General features: G+C 44.1%; 1 protein-coding gene across 1 annotated transcript in view; it reads right to left on the bottom strand.

The window, feature by feature from the left end:
• Positions 1-3,612: 3,612 nt before the first annotated feature.
• Positions 3,613-26,840, bottom strand: part of usp53 (ubiquitin specific peptidase 53) — a 98,842-nt gene continuing 75,614 nt past the window's right edge. Inside the window, exons 14-16 of the mRNA XM_033023564.1 lie at positions 16,129-16,192; positions 15,037-15,998; positions 3,613-5,903 (exon numbers count right to left, since the gene is read on the bottom strand). Of these exons, the coding sequence (XP_032879455.1) occupies positions 5,893-5,903; positions 15,037-15,998; positions 16,129-16,192 (1,037 nt within the window). The 3' untranslated portion in view covers positions 3,613-5,892. The remainder of the gene's footprint in view (positions 5,904-15,036; positions 15,999-16,128; positions 16,193-26,840) is intronic.

Here is a 26,840-nt window from a genome sequence, read left to right as displayed (position 1 = left end):
CAGAGAATGATGTGTTGGATGCAGAGGGTGGTGGGGTGAAATGTGAGGACCGGAGGAACTCTATCCTTGTTCCATCGTGGGGTGGATGTCTTTGATGCCCTAAAATGGAAATCCTCACCTTGGGAGCAGATGCGGCAGAGACAGAGAAATTGAGAGTAGGGGATAGCGTCTTTGCAAGAGGCAGGGAGGGAGGAGGTATAGTCCAGATAACTGTGAGAGTTGGTGGATTTATAGTAGAAGTTAATCGATAGTCTCTCACCTGTTATGGCGTCAGAGAAATCAAGAAAGGGGAGAGTGGCGTCAGATGTAGTCTAAGTGAGTTTGAGGTTAGGGTGGAAGTTAGTGGTAAAGTTAATGAAATCAATGCGTTCTGCACCGGTGCAGGAGGCAGCCCTGATGCAGTTGTCAGCATTGTGGGAAAAGAGTTGGGGGATGGTGCCAGTGTATGTTTGGAACAAGGACTGTTCACATGACCAACAATGAGCAATGCGCAACCGCCGGATCATGCCATGCGTCCAACCTTCAATGACAAAGACCCACAATGCCACTCACAGGCTGGGACCACTAAAGTTGCCACGGCCCCTCACCACCACCTCAGCCTTTCACAGACTAGACCTACCATCTCTGACCGTTACCTGCTCCCTGCCACTCACAGGCTAAGGCCACTAAAGCTGCTGCCAGCTCTCGCCACGGCCCTGGCCAAATGCAGGGCCTACCGTCTTCGAACTTCACCACATCCCCAGCTACCTCCAGCCGGGCCTACCGACACCTTGCCCTCAGGCAAGGAGTCCTCGCTGCCCAGTGACGATTCTTCTTCCGTCTCCAAAATTCCTCTTCCTCATAGACTAGGTACATAGACATAGAATGCTTACCTTCAGCGGCGCTGCAATTCTGCCACTGGCCGTGTGCGCGATTTTGGCACCTTTGAGGGGGGGGGTTAAAACACGTTTTTTTCTTACCTTGTCCTGGATTATATTTGGTTGGAGTGCAAGCTTTTGCTGAAGAATCGTTCCGACGGGCGTTCTGTGTATTTTTTTTTTATTTTTTTTAAATCGGCCGACTAGTTCAGCGCTGGAGTCATTTTTAAATCAGCTTCTAAAGCCGTCAACGCCGACAACGGGAACGGATTTCAGGTAGGGGACAGGTAAACGAAAGCCGTTTATTTTATGTATAAAAGTGGTCCTTAAGATGCCTTTAGTTCACATTTTAAGTTGCGAAACAGTGATTTAGTCCCCATACGAACCGGCAGTATTTTTCATGCCGATATGGGGGCTAAATCACCGCAAACCGCTACGTTCCAAATGATCGCGTTCCAGAAAAACCCACTCGCAAGATGAATTAAATGGCCATTAATTTACAGGTATTAAACATTAAATTCCTTCCATTTGGCCTATAAATCCATGACAATGAGATTTAAAAATTATGTTATATTGTGAATTCTTGTGTGAATGTTATTTGGACACTTAAGTTATTTAAAAATGTTAATCTATTCTTAAGAAATTGATAGATGTTTAGATCTAGTAATTGAATTTTGTAATTAGCTACAATTAGGTAACTAACTAATTATATGCTTTAATTTCAAGTCATCTAAGTAAGATTGTTTCATATTTGTTTCAGAATGCTTCAATCTATAATAACTGAAAATTTATTTCAGTTCTCTTAATTTTTAAGAAAGCTATGGCCATTTGACTGTCCTCGATCACAGCTTTTGTGTTAAGTCAATGGAAAAGCAATAGGGAACAAGATGCTAATTTCCGAGTATGAAAATGGCCATACCTTTTTTAATACTGAAGATATGAAAGCGAATTAGGTGTCAAATTAAACTTATTTTTATGCTTTATCTGATGGGATAAATTAGACTTGAATTTTAAAATCTCAAAATGTTGTAACATTGCTACATAGACTCCCCCTGTTGGGCTTCTATCGTTATTACACTTTTTACTTCCAACTGCCGATGTGCCATCAACTGTGTTGACTTCTCCACTCCCCTTACCCTCCCCAATCACACACCCTCTGAACACACAGCCCTCACCAACAATCCCAACATTGTTATTAAACCGGCTGGGAAGTGAGGTGCCATTCTAGTCTGGCGGGCTCACCCCGGCCATGCGGAGGCCAAGCACCAGCTCGTGGACACCTCATACTAACCTCCTGACCATGACCCCACAGAGTCTAAAGAAGGGTCGCGATCCAAAACGTCACCTGTCCATGTTCTCCAGAGATGCTGCCTGACCCGCTCAGTTACTACAGGACTGTCCTTTTTTGTAAACCAGCATCTGCACCTCCTTGTTTCTGCAGGCATAGCCGGGGCCCATGCGAGTGCCCATGGCTACACCTTTAATTAGTAGAAAGTAAGGGGAATCAAAAGCGAATTGTTGAGGGTGAGGACAAGTTCCACCAAGCATAGGGGGATGTTGATTTAGGAATTTTCTTGGTTGAAAAAATGTTTTCAGTATTAGAGTGGATAGTTTTAAAATATACCTGGCTGTTTGTTGATCAGGAAAGAAGTATGGGATTCCACAAAACCTGCTTGTGCCATTATAAGAGAGTATTTGGCAAATATATCAGCTTAAAAATTAAAAGATTCATTCACTTTTTAGCATGTGCTGGTTAAAGCAGGGAAGCATGTGTATTAGAATACAGTACATATCTACAATGTCAATTGCGGAATACTAAGAACTTTGACCAAGATCTTTGTCTCCTCGTTGACCACATGTAAAGTCCTAGAAGATTGGATCGGTGTTGTTCCTTTAAGAAAGGCAACAGGGACAAGCCAGGAAATTCTAGGTAAGTGAGCTTACAGCAGTGGTATAGAAATTACTGAAGTTTTTCTGGGGACAGGATTTATTTGCACTTGGAATAGCGTAGATTTACCAGCGAAGCTTGACTTATTAGGGTAAGTCAGCATGGCGTTTTGGGCTGGGGGGGGGGGGGAGAGAGACAGAAAGGAGAAGATCCTGCCCCAGAAATTTGATTGAATATTAGGAGGAAGTGGCAAGGATGAATGATGAGGATAAGGCCATTGATTTTGTCATTTTGAGTTTAGTACAGTATTTGACAAGGTGGTTCATCATAGGTTGGTCCAGAAGATTAAGTCACATGTATCCATTGTGATTTGGTATACAAAATTAACATGGTCAGGGAAGACAAACTTCTCTGACTGGAAGTCTGTAACCAGCTGCTGTTCCATAAAGTTCTGTGCAGGAAGTATACTAGATGAAGATGTTGGTGGTCTAACTAGGAGGTCTGCAGATAATACAAACATTGGAGGAGTTGCAGATAGTGAGGAAGGCTGTCAAAGGATATAGCAGGACATGGATCAGTTAGGAATTTTTTGTGGAGGAATGCAAGTGAGGGGTGGGGTTGATTGGCAAATAAGTGACAAAGGGTAGAGGTGAAAAGGAGACAATCGACTCTTCCTCACCTGGATCCCCCTATCGTGCGCTTGCTCTTGAGCCACCCCCCTCCTATTTATACGTTATCTCTCGTCCACTTTCAGTCCAGAGGTGTCTTGACCCGAGACAATCAACTGTCCATTTCCGTCCACAGATGCTGCACAGATCCCAGCAGATTGTTTTGTACCCATGGAAATTAGTAAGTTTAACTAAAAACAATTGTATACAAAGTTATTTATTTGTTCCATAATATATCCAAATAATAAAAATCAGTTTTACAAATATTCCCACTTTGTACATAGAAAAATAAATAGACAAGTTGGTCCATTTTGGTCTTGTTTGTATTTAACTGTCCCATAGGCTTGTTTAATCAAATGTTTGGAGTCAAGATATTTTAACAGTGTTTTACAATATATTTAAGTAATTAAGGTATATTTAGGATATACAATGCTTTATCATACATATCCTAAAATACTTAAGGCTTTATTTTAAAACATTTGTGCAAGATAATTAACCGGTTAAAATACTTGTGTGCAAAAATACCTTAAAAACTAAGTTAACAGTTCAGTGCACAGCAATATTCAAGGTCGTTCAGAGATATTCAAATACCTTCACTTTTTCGTTGGAGCCAAAGAGGTTTTTGCTCAAAATATAAGCACACTTTCGAAACAAAGCAAAAAGGCACGGGGAAAGACAATCCATTTTAATATTAAAGTACATTTGAAGCACTATCAAATGTTATCAAATAATGAATCTATTTTTTAGATAATTAAATGTTTTTCAAAACCACTTTGTGAATTCAAATGCCATAAGTGTGCATAGTAACAGAAAAACAAATAAAGTTAATATAAAGTATTCATGTACTGAAAAGATAATACATGAAAATATTTACATGTAGATTAATATTTTAGAAAAAACAGTAACAGTACCTTAAAACCCAACCTGCACAGAACCTCTCCTCAATGCATAAAAAAATTATTTTATAAAAAGAATTACAGGATTTTGGCATTCATAGTTGGAGATACAAGTCCACTCTATATCCACTTGTACCTACAAAATCGACCTCAAATAAGTCATTTACTTTTCAAAATTGTAAACTCTCGTTAATTTACGTGGGGATCAATATTAAAAAAAATCTAAATTACTCAGTCTTGCAGAGTGCCTACATTGGATCAATCAGTTTATAAAATTAATAATCTGAGTTCATCATTCTGAATAAAACTAATTTCTGCAAACTCATGCAAGGCAAAGAAATATTTAAACCAATTATCCTAGACCTTGCATGTAAAAGCAAATATTATTCTATTTTTAAACTAGATATTCAAAAGCAATGAATAGACTCCGTCCATGGAATCCAGTATTTTTTGGGTTGTTAAGTGACATGGATATTTGGGCAACAAACTTGGAGTGTAACAAAATATGAAATTATTTCCTCAGGCAAATTAGAAAAACTATTCTTAATAGCTACTAGTTTTAATTGTAAAGCAAGTTGGAATCAACAAAATAATTTAGAAGAGTGGCACAGCTGGTAGAGTTGCTGCCTCAGTGCCAGACATGGGTTGATACCAACCTCAGGTGCTATCTGTATGGATTTGCACGTTCTCCTGTGACCATGTGGGTTTCCTTTGGCCATTCTGATTTTCCCCCACATCCCAAAAATGTGTGGGCTTGTAGGTTAATTGACCTCTGTAAATTACCTTGTGTGTAGGGAGTGGATGAGTAAGTGGGATAACAGAACAAGAGTATATGGGTGATCAGTGGTTAGCCTGGACTTGTAGGCCAAAGGGCCTGTTTTCATGGTGCATTCTTCAATCTTTCAAAACTTTTATTCTTTCTATCTAATTTTTTTAAATTTTAAAATCATTAAAAAATTAAAATTTACCATTCCAACTGTAGTTTTAAATCTCCATGGTATTAACCTTTAGCAGCTACTATTTCCTTTAGGCTTACATTCAGGAAATTTCTACTCCACTTTTATGGTGTAATATAGCAGAATTTTAGTTTAAATAAAACTAGGTGAACATTATTTGCTTTATTTTGCTCTATTAAATTGGCAATTAATTTAATATTTTTAGGCAAAAGCATTCAAATGTTACAAAAAGTGTATGAATTGTCAATATTGTAGTTTACATTTAGGTTAAATAATATCAAAACAATTATACCATAAAAACAGAGAATACATATTTTTGATCGTAAATCATCATCATGCATACTCTAGTCTATACTAGTCGGAAGTATCATGAAAACTTGCGACCAAACAAATAATAGCTGCCCTCTCCTGAATGATTTCTGTAATTATTCTTATGACAATTTTTTACAGAGGTCCTTCCCATTTGTTTTCTACTGTTCTTCAGGTGTGACCCTTACAGACACTTGCAGTTGAGTTAATTTAGGTTCCATGACAATTTTAGCGATGACTTCTCGCTTATTGCTTTCGGGAATGTGATTAAGATGCCTTTAACTTCATGTACGTTGAATGACACTTGAGGATAAACATCTAACCATTGCCTGAAAAGGTAAAATCAAAAATGAATAAAATTCCTTCCCAAATTCCTTAAACATTGTAATACAAATTCTTCTAATTTAAATTACACTATTTATTTTCCAAACCTCACTGTTATATACTACTTCAAGATTGTCAGGCATATTCAAATTCCTTGCAGTGCCCTCCTTAACGTTTGGGATAAAGACCCATAATTTATTTATTTGCCTCTGTACTCCACAATTTAAGATTTGTAATAGAAAAAAAATCACATGTGGTTAAAGTGCACATTGTCAGATTTTATTAAAGGGCATTTTTATACATTTTGGTTTCACAATTAAGAAATTGCAGCAGTGTTTATACATAGTCCCCCCCATTTCAGGGCACCATAATGTTAGGGACACATGGCTTCACAGGTGTTTGTAATTGCTCAGGTGTGTTTAATTGCCTCCTTCATGCAGGTATAAGCACTTCGTCTTTCCTCCAGTCTTTCCATCACCTTTGGAAAGAATTATTTGTTTATCAACATGAGGACCAAAGTGGTGCCAATGAAAGTCAAAGAAGCCATTATGTAAGTAAGTACATTTTATTTATATAGCACGTTTAACTCAACTCGCGTTGAAACCAAAGTGCTTTACATAAAATAAATAATTAAGTTTCCGTACATAGAAAAATTTAAAAAAAAAGAAAAATGACACAACACATTATAGAATTCCACATGAACGTCCCCCAACAGAATCAAAATTTTCCACTGTGGGGAAAGGCATCAAAAAGTTCAGTCCTCTTCCTCTGTGATCACCCGAGGTCGTGACCTATTTGTGGCCTCCGCAGCCAGTCCGATGTTTTTAGGCCCTCTTGCCGGGAAGATGGAATTCCGGCGTCGGGTGAACACTCCTCAGCTGCTTGGAATGTCTGGAGCGGCCGCTCCCTCCTCGGAGACCGCGGCACCCGAAGTCTTCAGGCCGCGCTGGTTGGAGCTCCGACTCTGGCGATCTCGGATCCCAGGCTCCGCAGTTTTTTAAATCCAGCGCCGCCCGCGGCTGGACGCCCGCAGCCACAGCTCCTCGGATGTTGGAGTCGGTGGTCACAGCACTCCGGAGATTACCGCACGGCGACCCGGTAAGGCATCGCCCGCACCGTGATGGTATTCCAGCGCTGTGCTGTGCCGAAGTTGTAGTCCCGGCCGATCCCGACAGGAAACGCTGCTCCAGTCCGATGGTAGGCCGCGAGGAAGGGGCGAAGAAGCAGCTCGGAGGAGGGAAGCCGCCTCTCCGACCAGGTAGGGACTAGGAAATAAAGTTTCCTCCTTCTCCTCCCCCCCCCCACCACATAAAAGATCTCCAACTAACATTTGTTTTTTAACAAGACTAAAAGTAAAAATAAAAAAGGGTGAAAGGGCGGATTATGAGACTAAGAAACAAGAATAAAACTGTTAGAGACATCAGCCAAACCTTACGCTTACCAAAACATCATTAAGAAAAAAGAGAGCATTGGTGAGATTCTCACCTTCCACCCAATCAGCCGTCACATACAACACATAGATACATAGAAAATAGGTGCAGGAGTAGGCCATTCGGCCCTTCGAGCCTGCACCGCCATTCAATATGATCATGGCTGATCATCCAACTCAGTATCCCGTACCTGCCTTCTCTCCATACCCCATGATCCCTTTAGCCACATCTAACTCCCTCTTAAATATAGCCAATGAACTGGCCTCAACTACCCTCTGTGGCAGAGAGTTCCAGAGATTCACCACTCTCTGTGTGAAAAAGTTTCTTCTCATCTCGGTCCTAAAGGATTTCCCCCTTATCCTTAAGCTGTGACCCCTTGTCCTGGACTTCCCCAACATCGGGAACAATCTTCCTGCATCTAGCCTGTCCAACCCCATAAGAATTTTGTACGTTTCTATAAGATCCCCTCTCAATCTCCTAAATTCTAGCGAGTATAAGCCAAGTCTATCCAGTCTTTCTTCATATGAAAGTCCTGACATCCCAGGAATCAGTCTGGTGAACCTTCTCTGCACTCCCTCTATGGCTATAATGTCCTTCCTCAGATTTGGAGACCAAAACTGTACGCAATACTCCAGGTGTGGTCTCACCAAGACCCTGTACAACTGCAGTAGAACCTCCCTGCTCCTATACTCAAATCCTTTTGCTATGAAAGCTAACATACCATTCGCTTTCTTCACTGCCTGCTGCACCTGCATGCCTACTTTCAATGACTGGTGTACCATGACACCCAGGTCTCGCTGCATCTCCCCTTTTCCTAATCGGCCACCATTTAAATAGTCTGCTTTCCTGTTTTTGCCACCAAAGTGGATAACCTCACATTTATCCACATTATACTGCATCTGCCCAAACATTTGCCCACTCACCCAGCCTATCCAAGTCACCTTGCAGTCTCCTAGCATCCTCCTCACAGCTAACACTGCCCCCCAGCTTAGTGTCATCCGCAAACTTGGAGATGTTGCCTTCAATTCCCTCATCCAGATCATTAATATAAATTGTAAATAGCTGGGGTCCCAGCACTGAGCCTTGCGGTACCCCACTAGTCACTGCCTGCCATTGTGAAAAGGACCCGTTTACTCCTACTCTTTGCTACCTGTTTGCCAGACAGTTCTCTATCCACATCAATACTGAACCCCCAATACCGTGTGCTTTAAGTTTGTATACTAAACTCTTATGTGGGACCTTGTCGAAAGCCTTCTGAAAGTCCAGATACAACACATCCACTGGTTCTCCCCTATCCACTCTACTAGTTACATCCTCGAAAAATTCTATAAGATTCGTCAGACATCATTTACCTTTCGTAAATCCATGCTGACTTTGTCCAATGATTTCACCACTTTCCAAATGTGCTGCTATCCCATCTTTAATAACTGACTCTAGCAGTTTCCCCACTACCGATGTTAGACTAACTGGTCTGTAATTCCCCGTTTTCTCTCTCCCTCCCTTCTTAAAAAGTGGGGTTACGTTTGCTACCCTCCAATCCTCAGGAACTACTCCAGAATCTAAAGAGTTTTGAAAAATTATCACTAATGCATCCACTATTTCTGGAGCTACTTCCTTAAGTACTCTGGGATGCAGCCTATCTGGCCCTGGTGATTTATCGGCCTTTAATCCATTCAATTTACCCAACACCACTTCCCGACTAACCTGGATTTCACTCAGTTCCTCTATCTCCTTTGACCCGCGGTCCCCTGCTATTTCCGGCAGATTATTTATGTCTTCCTTAGTGAAGACGGAACCAAAGTAGTTATTCAATTGGTCCGCCATATCCTTGTTCCCCATGATCAACTCACCTGTTTCTGACTGCAAGGGACCTACATTTGTTTTAACTAATCTCTTTCTCTTCACATATCTATAAAAACTTTTGCAGTCAGTTTTTATGTTCCCTGCCAGTTTTCTTTCATAATCTATTTTCCCTTTCCTAATTAAGCCCTTTGTCCTCCTCTGCTGGTCTCTGATTTTCTCCCAGTCCTCTGGTATGCTGCTTTTTCTGGCTAATTTGTACGCATCATCTTTTGCTTTGATACCATCCCTGATTTCCCTTGTTATCCACGGATGCACTACCTTCCCTGATTTATTCTTTTGCCAAACTGGGATGAACAATTTTTGTAGTTCATCCATGCAGTCTTTAAATACCTTCCATTGCATATCCACCGTCAACCCTTTTAGAACTAATTGCCAGTCAATCTTGGCCAATTCACGTCTCATACCCTCAAAGTTACCTTTCTTTGAGTTCAGAACCGTTGTTTCTGAATTAACAATGTCACTCTCCATCCTAATGAAGAACTCAACCATATTATGGTCACTCTTGCCCAAGGGGGCACGCACAACAAGACACATAATACTCCGATATTTTTGCCACCTCCAACGAGATCCCACCACTGGCCACATCTTCCCATCTCCTCCCCTTTCGGATTTCCGCAGAGATCGCTCCCTCCGTAACTCCCTGGTCAATTTGTTCCTTCCCACCCTAACCACCCCCTCCCCTTGCAACCGGAGGAAATGCCACACTTGTCACTTTACCTCCCCCCTCGACAGTATGAACATTGACCTCCAATTTCAGGTAGTCCTTGCTTTCTCCCTCCTTCCTCTCCCCTTCCCAGCTCTCCCACAGCCTACCGTCTTCTGCCTCTTCCCTTCTTTTTCCCGCCCCCTCCCCCCCACATCAATCTGAAGAAGGGTCACCACCCAAAACAACGCCCATTACTGCGCTCCATAGATGCTGCCTCACCCGCTGAGTTTCTCCAGCATTTTTGTCTACTGGTGAGCTTACTAATCGCAAAGGGACTGGCAGGCCAAGGAAGACTTCCACAGCTGATGACAGAAGAATTCTCTCTATAATAAAGAAAAATCCCCTAACACCTGTCCGACTGATCAGAAACACACTTCAGGAGCCAGGTATGGATTTGTCAATGACCACTTTCTGCAGAAGACATCATGAACAGAAATACAGAGGCTGCGCTGCAAGGTGCAAACCACTGGTTAGCCATAAAATAGATGGCCAGGCAACAGTTTGCCAAGAAGTACTTAAAAGAGCAACCACAGTTCTGGAAAAAGGTCTTATGGACAGATGAGACGAAGAATAACTTATATCAGAGTGATGGCAAGAGCAAAGTCTGGAGGAGAGAAGGAATTGTTCAAGGTACTGGCTCACTTATCTTCATTGATGATACAACTGCTGATGGTAGAAGCATAATGAATTCTGAAGTGTATAGACACATATCTGCTCAAGTTCAAACAAATGCCTCAAATCTCATTGGCCGGCAGTTCATTTTACAGCAAGACAGCGATCCCAAACATACTGCTAAAGCAACAAAGGAGTTTTTCAAAGCTAAAAAAATGTCAATTCTTGAGTTGCCAAGTCAATCATCCGATTTGAACCCAATTGAGCATGCCTTTTACATGCTGAAGAGAAAACTGAAGGGGACTAGCCCCCTAAACAAGCATAAGCTATAAAGATGTCTGCGAAAGAGGCCTGGCAGAGCATCACCAGAAAAGACACCCAGCAACTGGTGATGTCTATGAATCACAGACTTCAAGCAGTCATTGCATGCAAAGGATATGCAACAAAATACTAAACTTGACTACTTTCATTTACATGACATTGTTGTGTCCCAAACATTATGGTGCCCTGAAATGGGGGGACTATGTATAAACACAGCTGTAATTTCTACATGGTGAAATAAATGTATAAAAATACCCTTTAATAAAATCTGCCAATCTGCACTTTAACCACGTGATTTTTTTAAATTACAAATCTCAAATTGTGGAGTACAGAGGCAAATAAATAAATGATGGGTCTTTGTCCCAAACATTATGGAGGGCACTGTATGTACATTTGCAGCATCAGTTTATGGAAGCACAAAAGAAAATAATTAAAATATTGAACAGCAACTTACACAGGTTGGCAAATGATTCAATCTGAAATAGGTTGTTATCAGACTCATCTCTTTATTTGACATGAAGCTGACCCCTCACGTTTTCAACACAAAGACAGATAAACTACCCCTTCTATTATATCAGCAGTCTCTGTAACGAGTTTAAAACATATAGCTGACACCTTCATCCATACCTTTATCAGCTTTATTCGGTTTTTAGAAAACATTCTCATGGCTAGACACAAAATGCCGGAGTAATGGGTGACGTTTCGTGTCGAGACCCTTCTTCAGACTGATGTCAGGAGAGGGGGCGGGACAAAGATAGAATGTAGGTGGAGACAGTAAGACTAGTGGGAGAACTGGGAAGGGGAAGGAGAGAGAAAGCAAGGGCTATCTGAAGTTAGAGAAGTCAATGTTCATACCGCTGGGGTGTAAACTACCCAAGCAAAATATGTTCCTCCAATTTGCGCTGGGCCTCGCTCTGACAATGGAGGAGGCCCAGGCCAGGGAGGTCATATTGGGAATGGGAGGGGGAGTTGAAGTGCTGGGCCACCAGGAGATCAGATAGGTTCAGGTGGACTGAGCGGAGGTGTTCAGCGAAACGATCGCCAAGCTTGCGCTTGGTCTCGCCGATATAGAGAAGTTGACACCTGGAATAGCGGATACAACAGATGTGATCGGAGGAGGTCCAAGCAAACCTCTGCCTCACCTGGAAAGACTGTTTAGGTCCTTAGATGGAGTCGTGGGATGAGGTAAAGGGACAGGAGTTGCATCTCCTGCGGTTGCAGGGGAAAGTACCTGAGGAAGGGGTGGTTTGGGTGGGAAGGGGCGAGTTGACCAGGTGAGTTACGGAGGGAACGGTCTCTGCATTCTCATGGCTTCTTATTTCCCATCCCCTAAAAATGGGCTTGTTTAAATGCCCATTAACTAATGTACAGTAACCTGCTAATCCTTCTCCCGTGAACTTGCTGACAAACATTGAATTCCATTCAACTTCCTTGACTAGTAGAATCAAACTCATGAATGATGAACTTCTAGCCCAATGCTAACACTGCTGTAACAGGCACTAGAACGGCACTGATTCATTTATCTTTCACAACATCACTTGCTAATTTGTACCTTTTTCTAGGATTTTATGACATAGTGCTATCCCAAATCAAAGGTTAAACTAAAAAGGACAGATTTCCTTACTACGCCCATCTTGGCTGATAGATTGCACTGTTCAGCAAATCATAGACATAAACATGTGCTCTAGTAACATTTTTAATGGAAGACTTCACAACATTCAGTGCACATTCAAGGTTGTAGGACAGATTTGGATAAAATTGGCCCTTTTGTTATCAGAATAGTTTTGTGATCTGGAACTGATCTCAGCTCTCTGACTACCAATCGCAATGGTCAAATCTCTATGCATGCGTATTAAAATGCAGTCTTGAACATTTGGCAATTGGAGCCATTATAGCTATCTGACTGCTCAGTTACAGGGTCCAAAGTATCACTAATTTTGATGGGGGGAATTTAAGGCACGTGGGACAGAGATGAAATGGGAAGGAAAATGTGTTCTTTAAATTTTTTGATTTAAAACTTAATTATTTGTAAATTATTTGGACTGAATCTTTTTTTTGAAAAAGCCCTCTCACCTTTGATAATAAGTAAAGATGGTAGAGGGTTTTATAGGCAGAGGAATTCCAGGGAAATTTCAGGAATGGGACTTAATTTAATGTGCTACTGCTATTCAGCACTCACTGCTGATTTCCAGATGTTTCAGGCTCACAAGATAAGCCCACCACATCCAAATACGAGGCAAACATTTATGGCAATCATGGGGAATAGGCCTGGACCAGCAAGAGCTAGCCTACTATTTCCCCCCCACCCCCCCAATCAGTACAGCCAGATGTTTATTAAGCAAACCACAAGCCCTGACCTCAAATAATTTTCCTGACGGAACTATGGATCACATGTTGAGAAATAAGCATTGAATGTGTCTCAACCATGACCTTCTCCACCCCAGATCTGTTCTTCTGTTCACAAGCACGTCAGCAGTGCCTAACTATAACAGCACAAGCAGCAATTTACACAATTTGAATTGCTGGAAAATATCTAGTTATATTTCATAGTACTCGTTGTTCTCCTTTCTGGGACAGAGTCATTTGAGAAGTATTGACAAATGGAACAGTACGTTGAAAAAAAATAATTGCACGCATCTAAATCATGGCAGTCAAATTAAATTAAAAAAAATAAGGGAGTACACTTTATAAATTAGACATTTCTAAATCAATATAGGGAAAGGACACTTGGTCCCTTGAGTTTATTCTGCCATTCAATTCAATAAAGTCTCTCTCTCTCTCCCCCCCATTGATCTACCAAATTGAGATCTAAAATTACTAATTGACAAGGTGCCAAATGCCTTTTGCTGAAGAGAGTGCCATACTTTTACCAAATTAATATACAGAGTTGTTTCCAACCTTTACTCGTGTAAAGTTGGCTCCAGTTGTCAAGTGGGTGCTCCCTAATCCTTTACTCTCAATGTCTGACACTTTTGTTTCTCTCCTTAAATCTTGTTAAGCTTTATCCAAATCAATCCTTATCCTCAGTTGATTTATATTACCTGCAATTTATTTGTTTAATGTTTCCTCAAAATTAAACCCTTGGAGATCATAGACCATTCTGGTAAACCAGCTCCCCCCCCCCCCCCCCCCCCCCCCACCTCTTTCTCTCCCCTGCGCCCCATCTAAATGTGCACCCATTTCTCCCACCACCTTGCCCCATATATCTTTTTGTCTGGTTTCATATTTCACTCCTTTTCTCTCATTGCCGTAGAGTCTTTTGTTTTTTTCCCATCTCTGGCCTTTGTCCACTCATCTTCCATTCAAACCCCCCTCCCTCACTTAAACCACCCGTCACTTTTCATGCTTTGACCTGCCACTTCCTGTTCCAGATTTCCCCCCCACTTCTACAATACGTTTGAAGGTCCCAACCTGATACGTCACCTATTCGTGTCTTCGAGAAGCCGTCTGACCCACTGCGTTAATCCAATACTTTGTGTTTTATTTGTAAAACACCATCGGCAGGTGCCTGTGTCTATTACTCTGCCAAATCTACATTTTTGTGACATCTGGGATGAACACATTTCTCCTTCTCAATAAGATGTGGAGCTCAGAACTGGTTACAGTATACTAGGCTCCATCAGGATTTTTCATTTCTCCAGCATAAATATTTGTTCCATGTCCTACTCCGCCAGATGTCAGGGGCATAACATGGCTATCCATGACACTTAAATGTACAAGCATTTTTTGCTTTTTGCCAATTATAAAGTAATATTTTCTTATTTTCAGATTCAAAGTGCCTGGAATCTCAAAACCCCTCTGTCAGCTTTTCTATCCCCATGTATTCTTTAAGATGTTTCTTAAAATGTTCGGTAATTTTAACAAAATGTTGCAAGTTTGGGATGTCAAAACAAAATTCCCTAAAACAAAACTATGGCTTTTGCACAAATCTTTTGAAAATCCTCAGATGTGGACATCCTAGCACCTTAATTGACACATTAGGAATATGTTCTTTAAAGACTGTTTATTCAGTGCATTTTGTGAAATGCACTGTAGTATTTCTAAGTAATAGATGGAAGACATATTTTCACAACTCAATCATCAAGTTATATTACACCACAGGAAAATAATCATAGCAGTTAAAACATTATCTAAAAAAGAGTGTGCATTGACATTTCAGTATAACTTTGGCTGTTTACCTCATCCCAATTCTCAAAGCCAACTCACCTTGGAAGGGATCGCCACTCTGCTGAGATTGCTTAGCTTTCACATCTGCAAAGTAGAGTTTAGGTCTCTCATGGTATTTGACTCTGTAAGTATCAGTCATACAACTATCCACAGAAAAGTAGGTTGTTGGAGCAACATGCTTAGTTAATTCTACCAAAGCAACATTAGTTTCAAGCTTTGGAGATTTGTCAGGTAAATTTGTAACATGATCAGAACTTTCTGTTGGACTCAAAGCTTGCCCTTGACCTACAGTTATTTGAGGCACCTCATCAGGAGGCACAGTTGAATCATCCGTAAACCTGGATTTTATACTTTCAGTCACTTCAGTCAAAAAAGGCATTTGCTCCTTTGGTACATTTATCTGCCTGAAATTTAAGGCATTGTTGTCTAAACTAAACTGGGTTCTCCGATTATACCTCTTTGGAGGGAGAGGCGGTGGAGAGGATCTCGTGTGATGTACAGGTTCCAGGAAATTCTCTTTTGTTTCAAAACCATGGTGTGAACCTAGTCTCCCAGATGGAGAATTTTCAGAGAAACTATCCACTAGATGCAAATGTACTTGTGATTCAGGTGGTGATGCTGGTGCCTTTATTTCAACTTGCCGAGAACTAGAAGGCAACACGTGAACTGGGGAATCCTGTAAATCTTGCAAATTATTACAATGTATTTCCCCATAAGAAGCTAATGAAGTCTTCTTCAAGTCATCAAATGGAAATGCATAAGGATCTGGCAACACTGGCACAGCCCCGATGTTGGAGTTCACTGAAACTTTGGGAGACATTTTGTTTGGGGAGGATTGTTTCAATTGTGTCTGTGGACGATGTTCATTATCCTTACAGAGCTTGTAGTCTGGCAAGTTCATTCCAGGTGACTCCTGAAATCCAGAATTTTGCTTGGGGAAAGGAGCTGCTTTTCTGGCTCTTTCAACTGAAGGCGAAGCTTGGCTTTTATCAAACTGTGATCTGAAAGCATTAAAACAAGGTTACAAAACAAAATTTAATTTCTTCCCAAATATATTCAAATATTATTTCAGAATGAACGGGTCTTTGAAAGTGCAAAGAATGCATTTTAAATTATAACTATACCAGTTACCTTTGCATATCAGGTCTATGAAAATTCTTGTGCCTGGACTTGGACTCATTTTCTTGAAGTTCAGCTAGCATTAAAAAGGAACAAAAGTTAGTTTGACAGTCCATATTATTGAAAGTGGATGAAGTTTAATTGTTACAATGGAGCAGCAAGATGAAATAAATTTTAAATAATCTATTCTATAACAAATTAATAATATTTTATAGGGAAATTATAGTACATTACTTCACAAATAGGCGTATTAATGTTATATATTAGATAACCAAATGTGGTGTGAATAGATGACAAATAATTTGTAAAATTAAACAAATCACATTCCAAAGAAATTAAACAAAAATTAACAACATTTGCATATAACAATGCCATCACATTGCAGGTGGAAATAAAAGTTTGAATCAGTGGACCATCCTTTAGTCTAATTAACCCTTGCGAAAACTAGATTAACTTCTGTGTTGTCTTTATCTAAATATGGTGCAGTCGCACCATCAATAAATCTTATTTTCCAACTTTGGTCATTAGTTTTCAACATCTTCATTGTTTTAATCATATGTAGCATTTTTGGATAAAATAACAAATTTAGCAACAATTGTCATGTGCCAAAGCATTATCAATTTCAATGAAAATCAAAAAAGTTGCCAGAGGAATGGGCAGAGATCAGATGCAGTTAGGGAGATGTACGGACAACTACAGGGGAAAAAAATCAACTGGGAAATGCAACAGACATGGGTGTGATGGGCGCATGGGAGGAATGCAAGGTTACATTTTATCTATTTTAATGCAGACGCTGGCCGGTGAGGTAGATGAACTGAAAGCACTGATTAGCCCATGATATTATATTGTTGCTGTTAAATGGTGGGAGGACAGGAATGGCAACACAACATACCAGAGTATAGAGGCGTCAGGTGTGGTAGCAGCGAATGTAAAATAGGGGGCATTGCAATATTAATAATCATTGCATTACTGAGGGAGAATGTCTGAGAAAACTCAGCTATTAAGGGCATAAGAGTAGAGCTTATAAATAAAATAATGGTGAAAACCATGGACCTCCCAGATCAGGAGACTGAGGAGTATGCAAAGTATGCAAAGTAGACGTGTAAAAGAAAAAGGATTACAGTAAGAGGGGAGCCATTTGTGGCCCCAAACTGCCTCGGGCGAGTCCCTCAAAATCAGGGATGGCTTTCCTCACTTGGGGAGTGAGTGAGCTAGGCCACCCTGGTCACTAGTCTGGTTGTGGCTTGCACCATTCTCTTCATTTGTTCACTATCTGCCTTGATGCCTGACCGAGATCCCACCAGAGGGTTTGGTGGCAAGACCAGAGGCATCCTCATGGTACCATGGTGCATTAGCATAGAGTGCTATATTGATACACAATTAAATCTTCACAACCATCATCTGTATTAAACATCTAATTTTTCCAATGTAAACCAACATTATGAATATACTGAAAGTAATTACTAAAAATGGATGAAAAGCGACATTAAAAATACTTTCTTATCCAAAGCAACGGAATCTGCTCAGCTTCATATTTAAGTCTGTTCAAAACGTAAAACACCAAAGCAGATTGTCAACCGGATTACAATACAATACAATTTATTTGTCATTTGAACCTCACATGAAGTTCAAACGAAATTTGGTTTCTGCAGCCATACAAGAAAAGAACCAAGACACACACCAACACAATTTACATAAACATCCATCACAGTGAATCTCCTCCTCACTGTGATGGAAGGCAAAGTCTTGTCTCTCCCCTGCTCTCCATTCCTCTCCCGAAGTCAAAGTCAAAGCCTCCAGCGGGCACTAGCAAGTCCCACGGCCACTTAAAGCCGCGTCGGATGATGTAAGGCCCTGCCCCGGGTCTTGATGTTGGAGCCCCCGGCGGGCGCTAGCAAGTCCGCGGCCATTTAAAGCCGCGCTGGGCGATGTAAGGCCCTGCTCCGGGTCCCGATGTTGGAGCCCCCTGCGGGCGCTAGCAAGTCAGCGGCTGATTAAGCCGCGCCGGGCGATGTAAGGCCCCGCTCCAGGTCATCCTCAACCCCGCAATTCGGGCGGGAGAAGTCGCCGTTGCCCCGCAAAGTTCCCACCGGGAACTCGCGAGCTCCCGGTGTCACCATCCACCGGAGTCGGGACGCAGCCGCGCACCACCGCAGCTCTCCACGCTCCAAACTCTCCACGCTCCGAAGCTGGCCAGCTCCATGATGGTAGATCCGCAGCTCCGCAGGCTCCGTGACTTGAGCCACCAGGTCGTTCCGGTAGGAGGCCGCTCCACGGTGCTAGGCCCCAACGGCAACGGAGACCCAACAGGGAAAAGGTCGGGTCCCCGCACAGGGACGAGATCCAAAGTTTCCCCCACCCACCCTCGGCCCCCCTACTCATACACAGTCATAAACCCACCACAAACTATACCCTCAACAGGACAATAAAATAAAAAATAAAAAAATAAATAAAGATTTTTTAAAAAGACAGACGGACTGCAGAGGCCGCTGCGACGTCGGTCGCGCCGCCCACCCGTTAACCTGAGAGACGGTGAATTAATATTCAAAGGCAAGTTTTCCAGTAGTTCCAATAGATAATTTGGCACATGAAACAATTTCCCAAAGCTCACCATGATCGAGTTGTAGTTTAACTAAGTTTAGGAACATTAATAGAATGATTTCTTATTTGAGCAAACCATAATTATTTGGCTTTCCAGATAATGCTTTTAAAATTAGCAGCACAGTGGCCCAGTGGTAGAGTTGCTGCCTTACAGCACCAGAGACCCGGGTTCGATCCTGACTGTGGATGCTGTCTGTACAGAGTTTGTACATTCTCCCTGTAACCACCTGGGTTTTCTCCGGGTGCTCCGGTTTCCTCCCACAAATTAGAACCCTCACTTTCTGGGTTAAAGGTTTAAGTTTATTATTATCATCTACCAACATACAATGAAAAGTTTTGTTTTGCATGCTATCCAATCAAATCAGATAATACATTACATACATAAAGTTAAGCCAAACTCAAGTACAATAGATAGAGCAAAATAAACGATACACTGTGCAGAATATAGTTCTTTTCATTTTAGCGCAGCAGTTTCAGGGACAAAGTCCAATGAGATACCACAGTGTCTGCAGAGAGAGGAGAATTGGCCTGTACCCTAGGTTATGGAAGGACCATTCAAAAGTCTGATAACAGAGTATGCTGTATCCGAGTTTAGCCATGCTGTTTTTGAGCTTCTGTACCATCTGCCCCATAGGAGCAGGTAAAAGAAGAACTGACAGAATGGAAAAAGTCTTTATTTATGTTCTTCACTATGTCTGTCTTCACTAAGGAGGACACAAACAATCTCCCTGGTGTACTAGTGGCCAGAGGATCTGGGGTGACGGAGGAACTGAAGGAAATACACATTAGACAGGAAATGGTGTTGGGTAGACTGATGGGACTCAAGGCAGATAAATCCCCAGGGCCTGATGTTTTGCATCCCAGGGTACTTAAGGAAGTGACTCTAGAAATCGTAGACGCATTGGTGATCATTTTCCAATGTTCTATAGATTCAGGATCAGTTCATGTGGATTGGATGGTAGCTAATGTTATCCCACTTTTTAAGAAAAGTGGGAGAGAGAAAACAGGGAATTATAGACCAGTTAGCCTGACATCGGTGGTGGAGAAGATGCTGGAGTCAATTATAAAAGATGAAATAGCAGCACATTTGGATAGTAATAGCAGGATCGGTCTGATTCAGCATGGATTTATGAAGGGGAAATCAGGCTTGACTAATCTTCTGGAATTTTTTGAGGATGTAACTGGGAAAATGGGCAAAGGAGAGCCAGTAGATGTAGTGTACCTGGCAAGCATTTGTTAAGGTCCCATATAGAAGATTAGTGGGCAAAATTAGAGCACATGGTATTGGGGGTAGGGTGCTGACATGGATAGAAAAATGGTTGGCAGACAGGAAACAAAATGTAGGGATTAACGGGTCCCTTTCAGAATGGCAGGCAGTGACTAGTGGGGCACTGCAAGGCTCGGTGCTGGGACCGTGGCTATTTACAATATACATCAATGATTTAGATGAAAGGATTAAAAGTAACATTAGCAAATTTGCAGATGACACAAACCTAGGTGGCAGTGTGAACTGTGAAGAGGATGATATGGCAAAAACAGGAAGGCAGATTATTATCTAAATGGAGTCAAGTTGGGAAAAGGGGAAGTAGAACGGGATCTGGGGGGTCCTTGTTCATCTGTCAATGAAAGTAAGCATGCAGGTACAGCAGGCAGCAAAGAAAGCAAATGGCATGTTGGCCTTCATAACAAGAGTTGAGCATAGGAGCAAAGACGCCGTTCCTCAGTTGTACAGGGCCCTAGTGAGACCACACCTGGAGTATTGTGTGCATTTTTGGTCACCTAATTTGAGGAAGGGTTCTGACACGGAATGGTCTGTCCTCAGCAGAGGCCTCGCCTTTGTTCCCATCCGCCCCCACCTCAACGAGTTCCATGTCCGCCACAAAGTAGAGCTTGTCTTCTATCACCCCGTGCCTTTCTCCAAGGGAAGGAGTCCTCACCACCCAGTGATGACCCCTTCTCCCGTCTAAACCGGTCCCCCTCCCGTCTCCCCCGGATGGCCCTTTACCCTCTTTAGACCTTTTTATTTCCAACTGCCAGCGGGGCATCAACCGTCACAAATTTTCCACTCCTCTTACCTACTCTAACTTCTGCCCCTCTGAAAGTACAAGCCCTCTGCTCATTCTGCACCAACCCCTACATGATAAACAAACTTGCCGACAAGGGAGGCACCATGGTTGTCTGGCGCGCTGACCAGAGGCCACGCGACAACTCTGTCACAACCTCCTACTAATCTTTGAACCATGATCCCACAGAAGAGCACCTCGCCTTAATATCACATACCATTACTGACTTCATCACTTCCGGCTGTCTGCCCTCTAAAGCCTCCAACCTTATCGTTCCCTAGCCCGCATGGCCCGATTTTATCTTCTCCCCAAAATACACAAACAGAAGTGCCCTGGTAGACCCATTGTTTCTGCTTGTTCATGTCCCACCAAGTTAATTTCCACATTCCTCAACTCCATCCTATCCCCCCTGGTCCAATCCTTCCCTACCCATGTCCAAGACTCTTCAATGACTTCCGTTTTCCAGGCCCCCCTATCTCATCTTTACGATGGATGTTCAGTCACTTGACACCTCCATCCCCTGCCAGGAAGGTCTCAAAGCCCTCCGTTTCTTCGACCGCAGAACCAGCCAATTTCCGTGTACTAACGCTCTCCTCCGCCTAGCATAGCTGGTCCTTACCCTTAACAACTTAGACTCCTCCCACTTCCTCCAAATCCAAGGCGTAGCTATGGGCACTCACATAGACCCCAGCTATGCCTACCTCTTTGCAGGGTACATCGAACAATCACTGTTCCAGGCGTTCACTGGCCTTATCCCTGAACTCTACCTCCGCTACATTGACGACTATTGATGCTACCTCCTCCACCCATGCAGCTCACTGACTTCCTCAACTTCACGACTAATTTCCATCCTGCACTCAAATACACTTGGACCATCTCCAACATTTCCCAACTGTTTCTAGATCTTACCGTCTCCATCACAGGAGACAGACTATCGACTGACATCTATCACAAACTCACTGACTCCCATAGCTATCTACACTACACTTCTTCCCACCCTGCTTCCTGTAAATACTCTATCCCCTATTCCCAAATCCTCTGTCTACGCCGCATCTGCACGCAGGATGAGGTGTTCCCTACCAGGTCATCGGAGATGTCCTCATTCTTTAGGGAATGGGGACATCTAGAAAGTGTTGGGAAATGTTGGAGATGGTCCAAGTGAATTTGAGTGCAGGATGGAAATTAGTCATCAAGATAATGAAGTCAGTGAGTTCTGCATGGGTGCAGGAGGTAGCACCGATGCAGTCGTCAATGTAGCAGAGGTAGAGTTCGGGGATAGGGTCAGTGTACGCCTGGAACAGTGATTGTTCGACGTACCCTACAAAGAGACAGGCATAACTGGGGCCCATGCGAGTGCCCACAGCTATGCCTTGGATTTGGAGGAAGTGGGAGAAGTTGAAGAAGTTGTTAAGGGTAAGGATCAGCTATTCCAGGTGGAGGAGAGTGTTAGTGGACGGAAATTGGCTGGTTCTGTGGTTGAGGAACAAACAGAGTGGTTTAAGATCTTCCTGGTGGAGGATGGAGGTGTAGAGTGACTGAACATCTAAAGATGAGGTAGTGGGGCCCTGGAAAACAGAAGTAATTGAAGAGTCGAAGGGCATGTTAGACTTCTGCACAGTGCATCTTCCATTATAGATGAGGCTTTCATGAGGGTCTCTTCAAAGAGAGAGGTGGGGGGGGGAGAGAGAGGTGGGGGGGGAGAGAGAGGTGGGGGGGGGGAGAGAGGTGGGGGGGGGGGGGGGAGAGAGGTGAGGGGGGGGGGGAGAGAGAGGTGGGGGGGGGGGAGAGAGGTGGGGGGGGGGAGAGAGGTGGGGGGGAGAGAGAGGTGGGGGGGAGAGAGGTGGGGGGGAGAGAGAGGAGGGGGGGGAGAGAGGTGGAGGGGAGAGAGTGGTGGGGGGAGAGAGTGGTGGGGGGGGGAGAGGTGTAGGGGAGAGAGAGGTGGGGGGGAGAGAGGTGGGGGGGAGAGAGGTGGGGGGGAGAGAGGTGGGGGAGAAACAGAAGGGCAAGAGAGAGCGAGAGGAGGTGGAGGGTGGGTGAGAGAGGAGGGGTGAGGGGGGGGAAGAGAGGTGGGGGGAGAGAGAGGTGGGGGGGGAGGTGGGGGGGAGAGAGAGGTGGAGGGGAGAGAGAGGTGGTGGGGAGAGAGAGGTGGGGGGGGAGAGAGAGGTGGGGGGGGGGGAGAGAGGTGTGGAGGGGAGAGAGAGGTGGGGGGGGAGAAAGAGGTGGGGGGGAGAAAGAGGTGGGGGAGAGAAAGGTGGGGGAGAGAGAGGTGGGGGGGGGAGAGAGAGGTGGGGGGGGGAGAGAGAGGTGGGGGGGGGGAGAGAGGTGGGGGGGGGAGAGAGAGGTGGGGGGGGGGGGAGAGAGTGGTGGGGGGGGGGAGAGAGAGGTGGGGGGGGGGAGAGAGTGGTGGGGGGGAGAGGAGAGAGTGGTGGGGGGGGGAGAGAGAGAGGTGGGGGGGGGAGAGAGTGGTGGGGGGGGAGAGAGAGTGGTGGGGGGGAGAGAGAGTGGTGGGGGGGGAGAGAGAGTGGTGGGGGGGGGGGAGAGAGAGGTGGGGGGGGGAGAGAGGTGGGGGGGGAGAGAGTGGTGGGGGGGGGGGGGAGAGAGAGTGGTGGAGACTGGGGAGAGGGAGAGGGGTGGGGGAGAGAGAGTGGTGGAGACTGGGGAGAGGGAGAGAGGTGGGGGGGGGGAGGAGAGAGGTGGGGGAGAGAGCAGGGTGGGGGGGAGAGAGAGAGGTGGGGGGAGAGAGAGAGAGGTGGGGGGGGATGAGAGAGAGGTGGGGGGGAGAGAGGAGAGAGGTGGGGGAGGGGAGAGGTGGGGGGAGAGAGAGGTGGGGGGAGAGAGAGAGTGGGGGGGAGAGAGAGGTGGGGGGAGAGAGAGGTGGGGGGAGAGAGAGGTGGGGGGAGAGAGAGGGGGGGGGAGAGAGAGGTGGGGGGAGAGAGAGGTGGGGGGAGAGAGAGGTGGGGGGAGAGAGAGGTGGGGGAGAGAGGTGGGGGGGGAGAGAGGTGGGGGGAGAGAGGTGGGGGGAGAGAGGTGGGGGGAGAGAGGGGGGGGGAGAGAGGTGGGGGGAGAGAGGTGGGGGGAGAGAGGTGGGGGGAGAGAGGTGGGGGGAGAGAGGTGGGGGGAGAGAGGTGGGGGAGAGAGGTGGGGGAGAGAGATGGGGTGGAGGGAAGGGGGTACGGGGGGGGGGGTGGAGGGAAGGGGGTACGAGAGGGGTGGAGGGAAGAGGGTAGGCGAGGGGTGGAGGGGGATGGGGTAGGGGAGAGAGGGGAAAGAGTGGGGAGGGAGGGGAAGATGGGGTAGGGGAGAGGGGGTTGAGAGTGGGGAGGGAGGGGGGAGAGTGGGGAGGGAGTGGGAGAGAGGGGAGGGAGAGGGGTTGGGGCAGTCCATCTATTCCCCACTGCCTTCCACCCGCACTCCTCTCCCTCTATTCCCACACTCTCCCTCCTCACCTCCCCCATTCCCCCCTCTCCCTCAATCCCCCCCACTCCCCCTCTCCAGGATCTCGCCTGTCCTCTGGATCTGCTGAACTTGCTCGTTCGAGAAGGAGTCAGAGAGCCAAATGTCAGCGCGCGTCAGGGGTAGGGTGATGATGTAATTAGGCCTCGCGACGCCCGCTGCCGTTGATAACTGTCAGCTGACAACAGCCCTTTAAAGCCGCTAAGGCAAGACGTGTTCGCCCAGGAGCGAGCGTTGACAGCAAAGCAGCACCAGCTTCTGACTCTCTGGAAACCCACAGCTGGAATGAGCGCGCAGGGGATGGGAGGGTAGCGGAATGGAGCTGCAGAACTTATGAGAAGTTCAGAGCGTGAGGAGTCGCTGCCCCGAGATCTGAAGCTATAGCGGAACAGAACTGTAGAATCTTTGTTCTGCAGAACTTTCTCGATCTTTCTGCGCCTTTACTCCACAGCGGCGGGGGCGCGGGGCCAGGACGCAGGTGGGCCTGGATTGGTGGGCATGTAGGCATTGTGACGTCAACAGCTGGTGAGCGGCGTTTATATTTATAAAATTGAGTTTTGTGAACAATTTTATTCAAAATCTGGGGAAATAATTGACCAAGGAGTGGATTTCTGAACTCATAAGTTAAATTCCTACCGAAATTGTAAAAATCTCTGCGTTTTTGCATCTGGTTTTCGAGGAGATACGTTTCACACGCAAAATGACACACAGACAGACACACACACACACACACACACACAGACACACACACAGTTTTAAAAGTATATAGATAGATATATGATATTCAGAGAAATTCTCACAAATCAGTAGAGGACGGTCTTCTACTAGTCCTTGCCTCCTGTTAATGTATTATTTATTATGAAGCATTAATATATATTCAACGCTTGGAGGCAGCAAAGTCCAGCAAATATTGATTAGAGAATAAATATCATTTTGGCATTGCCTTCTTGCCCAAGGCCACGATGACTTCACAAAGAATTCCACGCTTATAAATAGAAATGTTATTTTTCTCTTCTGCTGACATAGATAATCAACCATGGCTAAAAGCAGCAAACAATTTTTACAGGGAAGCATGATCTGCTGCTTGGATAACCCCTAAAATAGTCAGATGTCATGTCTTGGTGCATCTAATTGACTAATGCAATGTACACAGAACACTACAGCATATTAATTTGCTTTCTGTTCTCTAGGAATAAGTAACTCGTTACCGTTAAATTCATTCGTCATATCCCAAAAACCAGTTAGTCTAACGAATATTTTTGATAGAACAGAACTTCTTCACTGGTGGTGTTTTAAAAGACAATTTCAAATGGCAAATCATTCAAAAAGATGCAACTACCTATATACGTGAACCATTAGTTCCAGGTTTCCATGCATAATTTTTGGTATCTTGCAAATGTTTTTCCTCCAACCACTTCACGACCTCAAACTGCCATTTAGTCATTTTTCCCCGCATCCACATTTCTTCCTTGCTCGGAATGCATCCAGTTGCCAGTCACTTCCAATTTCCTCCTTTCCGTGCTGGTCCCCAAGTGAAATAACCCTCCAGCATTACAAATACATTTCATCTCTTGCACCTTTGCTGCAACCTCCCTTTCAAATTTACTTTTTATGCATTTCATCCCAGTAAAAAGCTGAATCTCCTCGCATCCACGCATGCAGCTTCTTATACATTTCCTCTCCCCACTTGCTTCCCCCCCACCCTTCACCCTTCACCCTCCCCTAACTGACATCTCACTCAAACTGGAGGAAAAATGATCTGACTTTTCATTATCAGATGTGCGTGGAGCATATCAAATGACTTTAAATCTTAAGATTTTCTGCCATTTGGAAAAGTCTGGGCTAATCAGGGACAGTCATCAACATCACATATTTTTTATTAGTTCATTAATTTAATGGTAAATATGGTATATTTTAAATGAATAATTTAGACACCCATTGAATCCGTAAACAATCTGGAAGCATTCAACGGGTTGAGCAGCATCTGCGGATAATAACGGACATTTGATGTTTCAGTTGGAACACTTCAACCGGCCTTGAAACATCAGCTGCTCATTTGCCTCCACAGATGCTGCTCTACCAATTGAGTTCCTCCAATGGATTGTTTGTTGGTCTTGGTTCTAGCATTTGCTTTCTTGTGTCTTCACAAGTAGAAGTCACAATTAGGTTTGGAGGCGATAGAAAAAGTGAGAAATGGTTTGATTCAGAAAAATGTAATATATCCTAGAGATCTATTACACCAAGACAAGGAAATACACAATCATTTATTAATAGAAGGATCTTAGATCACATGCCCACCGATTAAGATATCCGTATAACACAGATAAGGTAGCAAGACAGCAACTGAGGTAAATTTGCATTATTGTCTGAAATGGAAGAATGGAGTGCTGCTGCAATTATACAAGAAATTGGGATGCCGTGTGTTCCATGTATTCAAACTTCCTGGTCAATTTGAGTGTAATTTCCATGGTCACATTAATATCTTGTGATCTGTCAGATCGAATTCATCTGAAGGCCTCACTGCTGCAACGATCAGACAAAGAGGAGCCATAGTGAGTAGTAATTAAGCCTCAGGCACGCAGTTTGTGAACATGCCAACCTACCTCC

The sequence above is a fragment of the Amblyraja radiata genome, chromosome 1, assembly GCF_010909765.2.
Source record: "Amblyraja radiata isolate CabotCenter1 chromosome 1, sAmbRad1.1.pri, whole genome shotgun sequence".
Taxonomy (NCBI): Eukaryota; Metazoa; Chordata; class Chondrichthyes; order Rajiformes; family Rajidae; genus Amblyraja; species Amblyraja radiata.
This window is presented reverse-complemented; position numbering and strand designations above follow the sequence as displayed.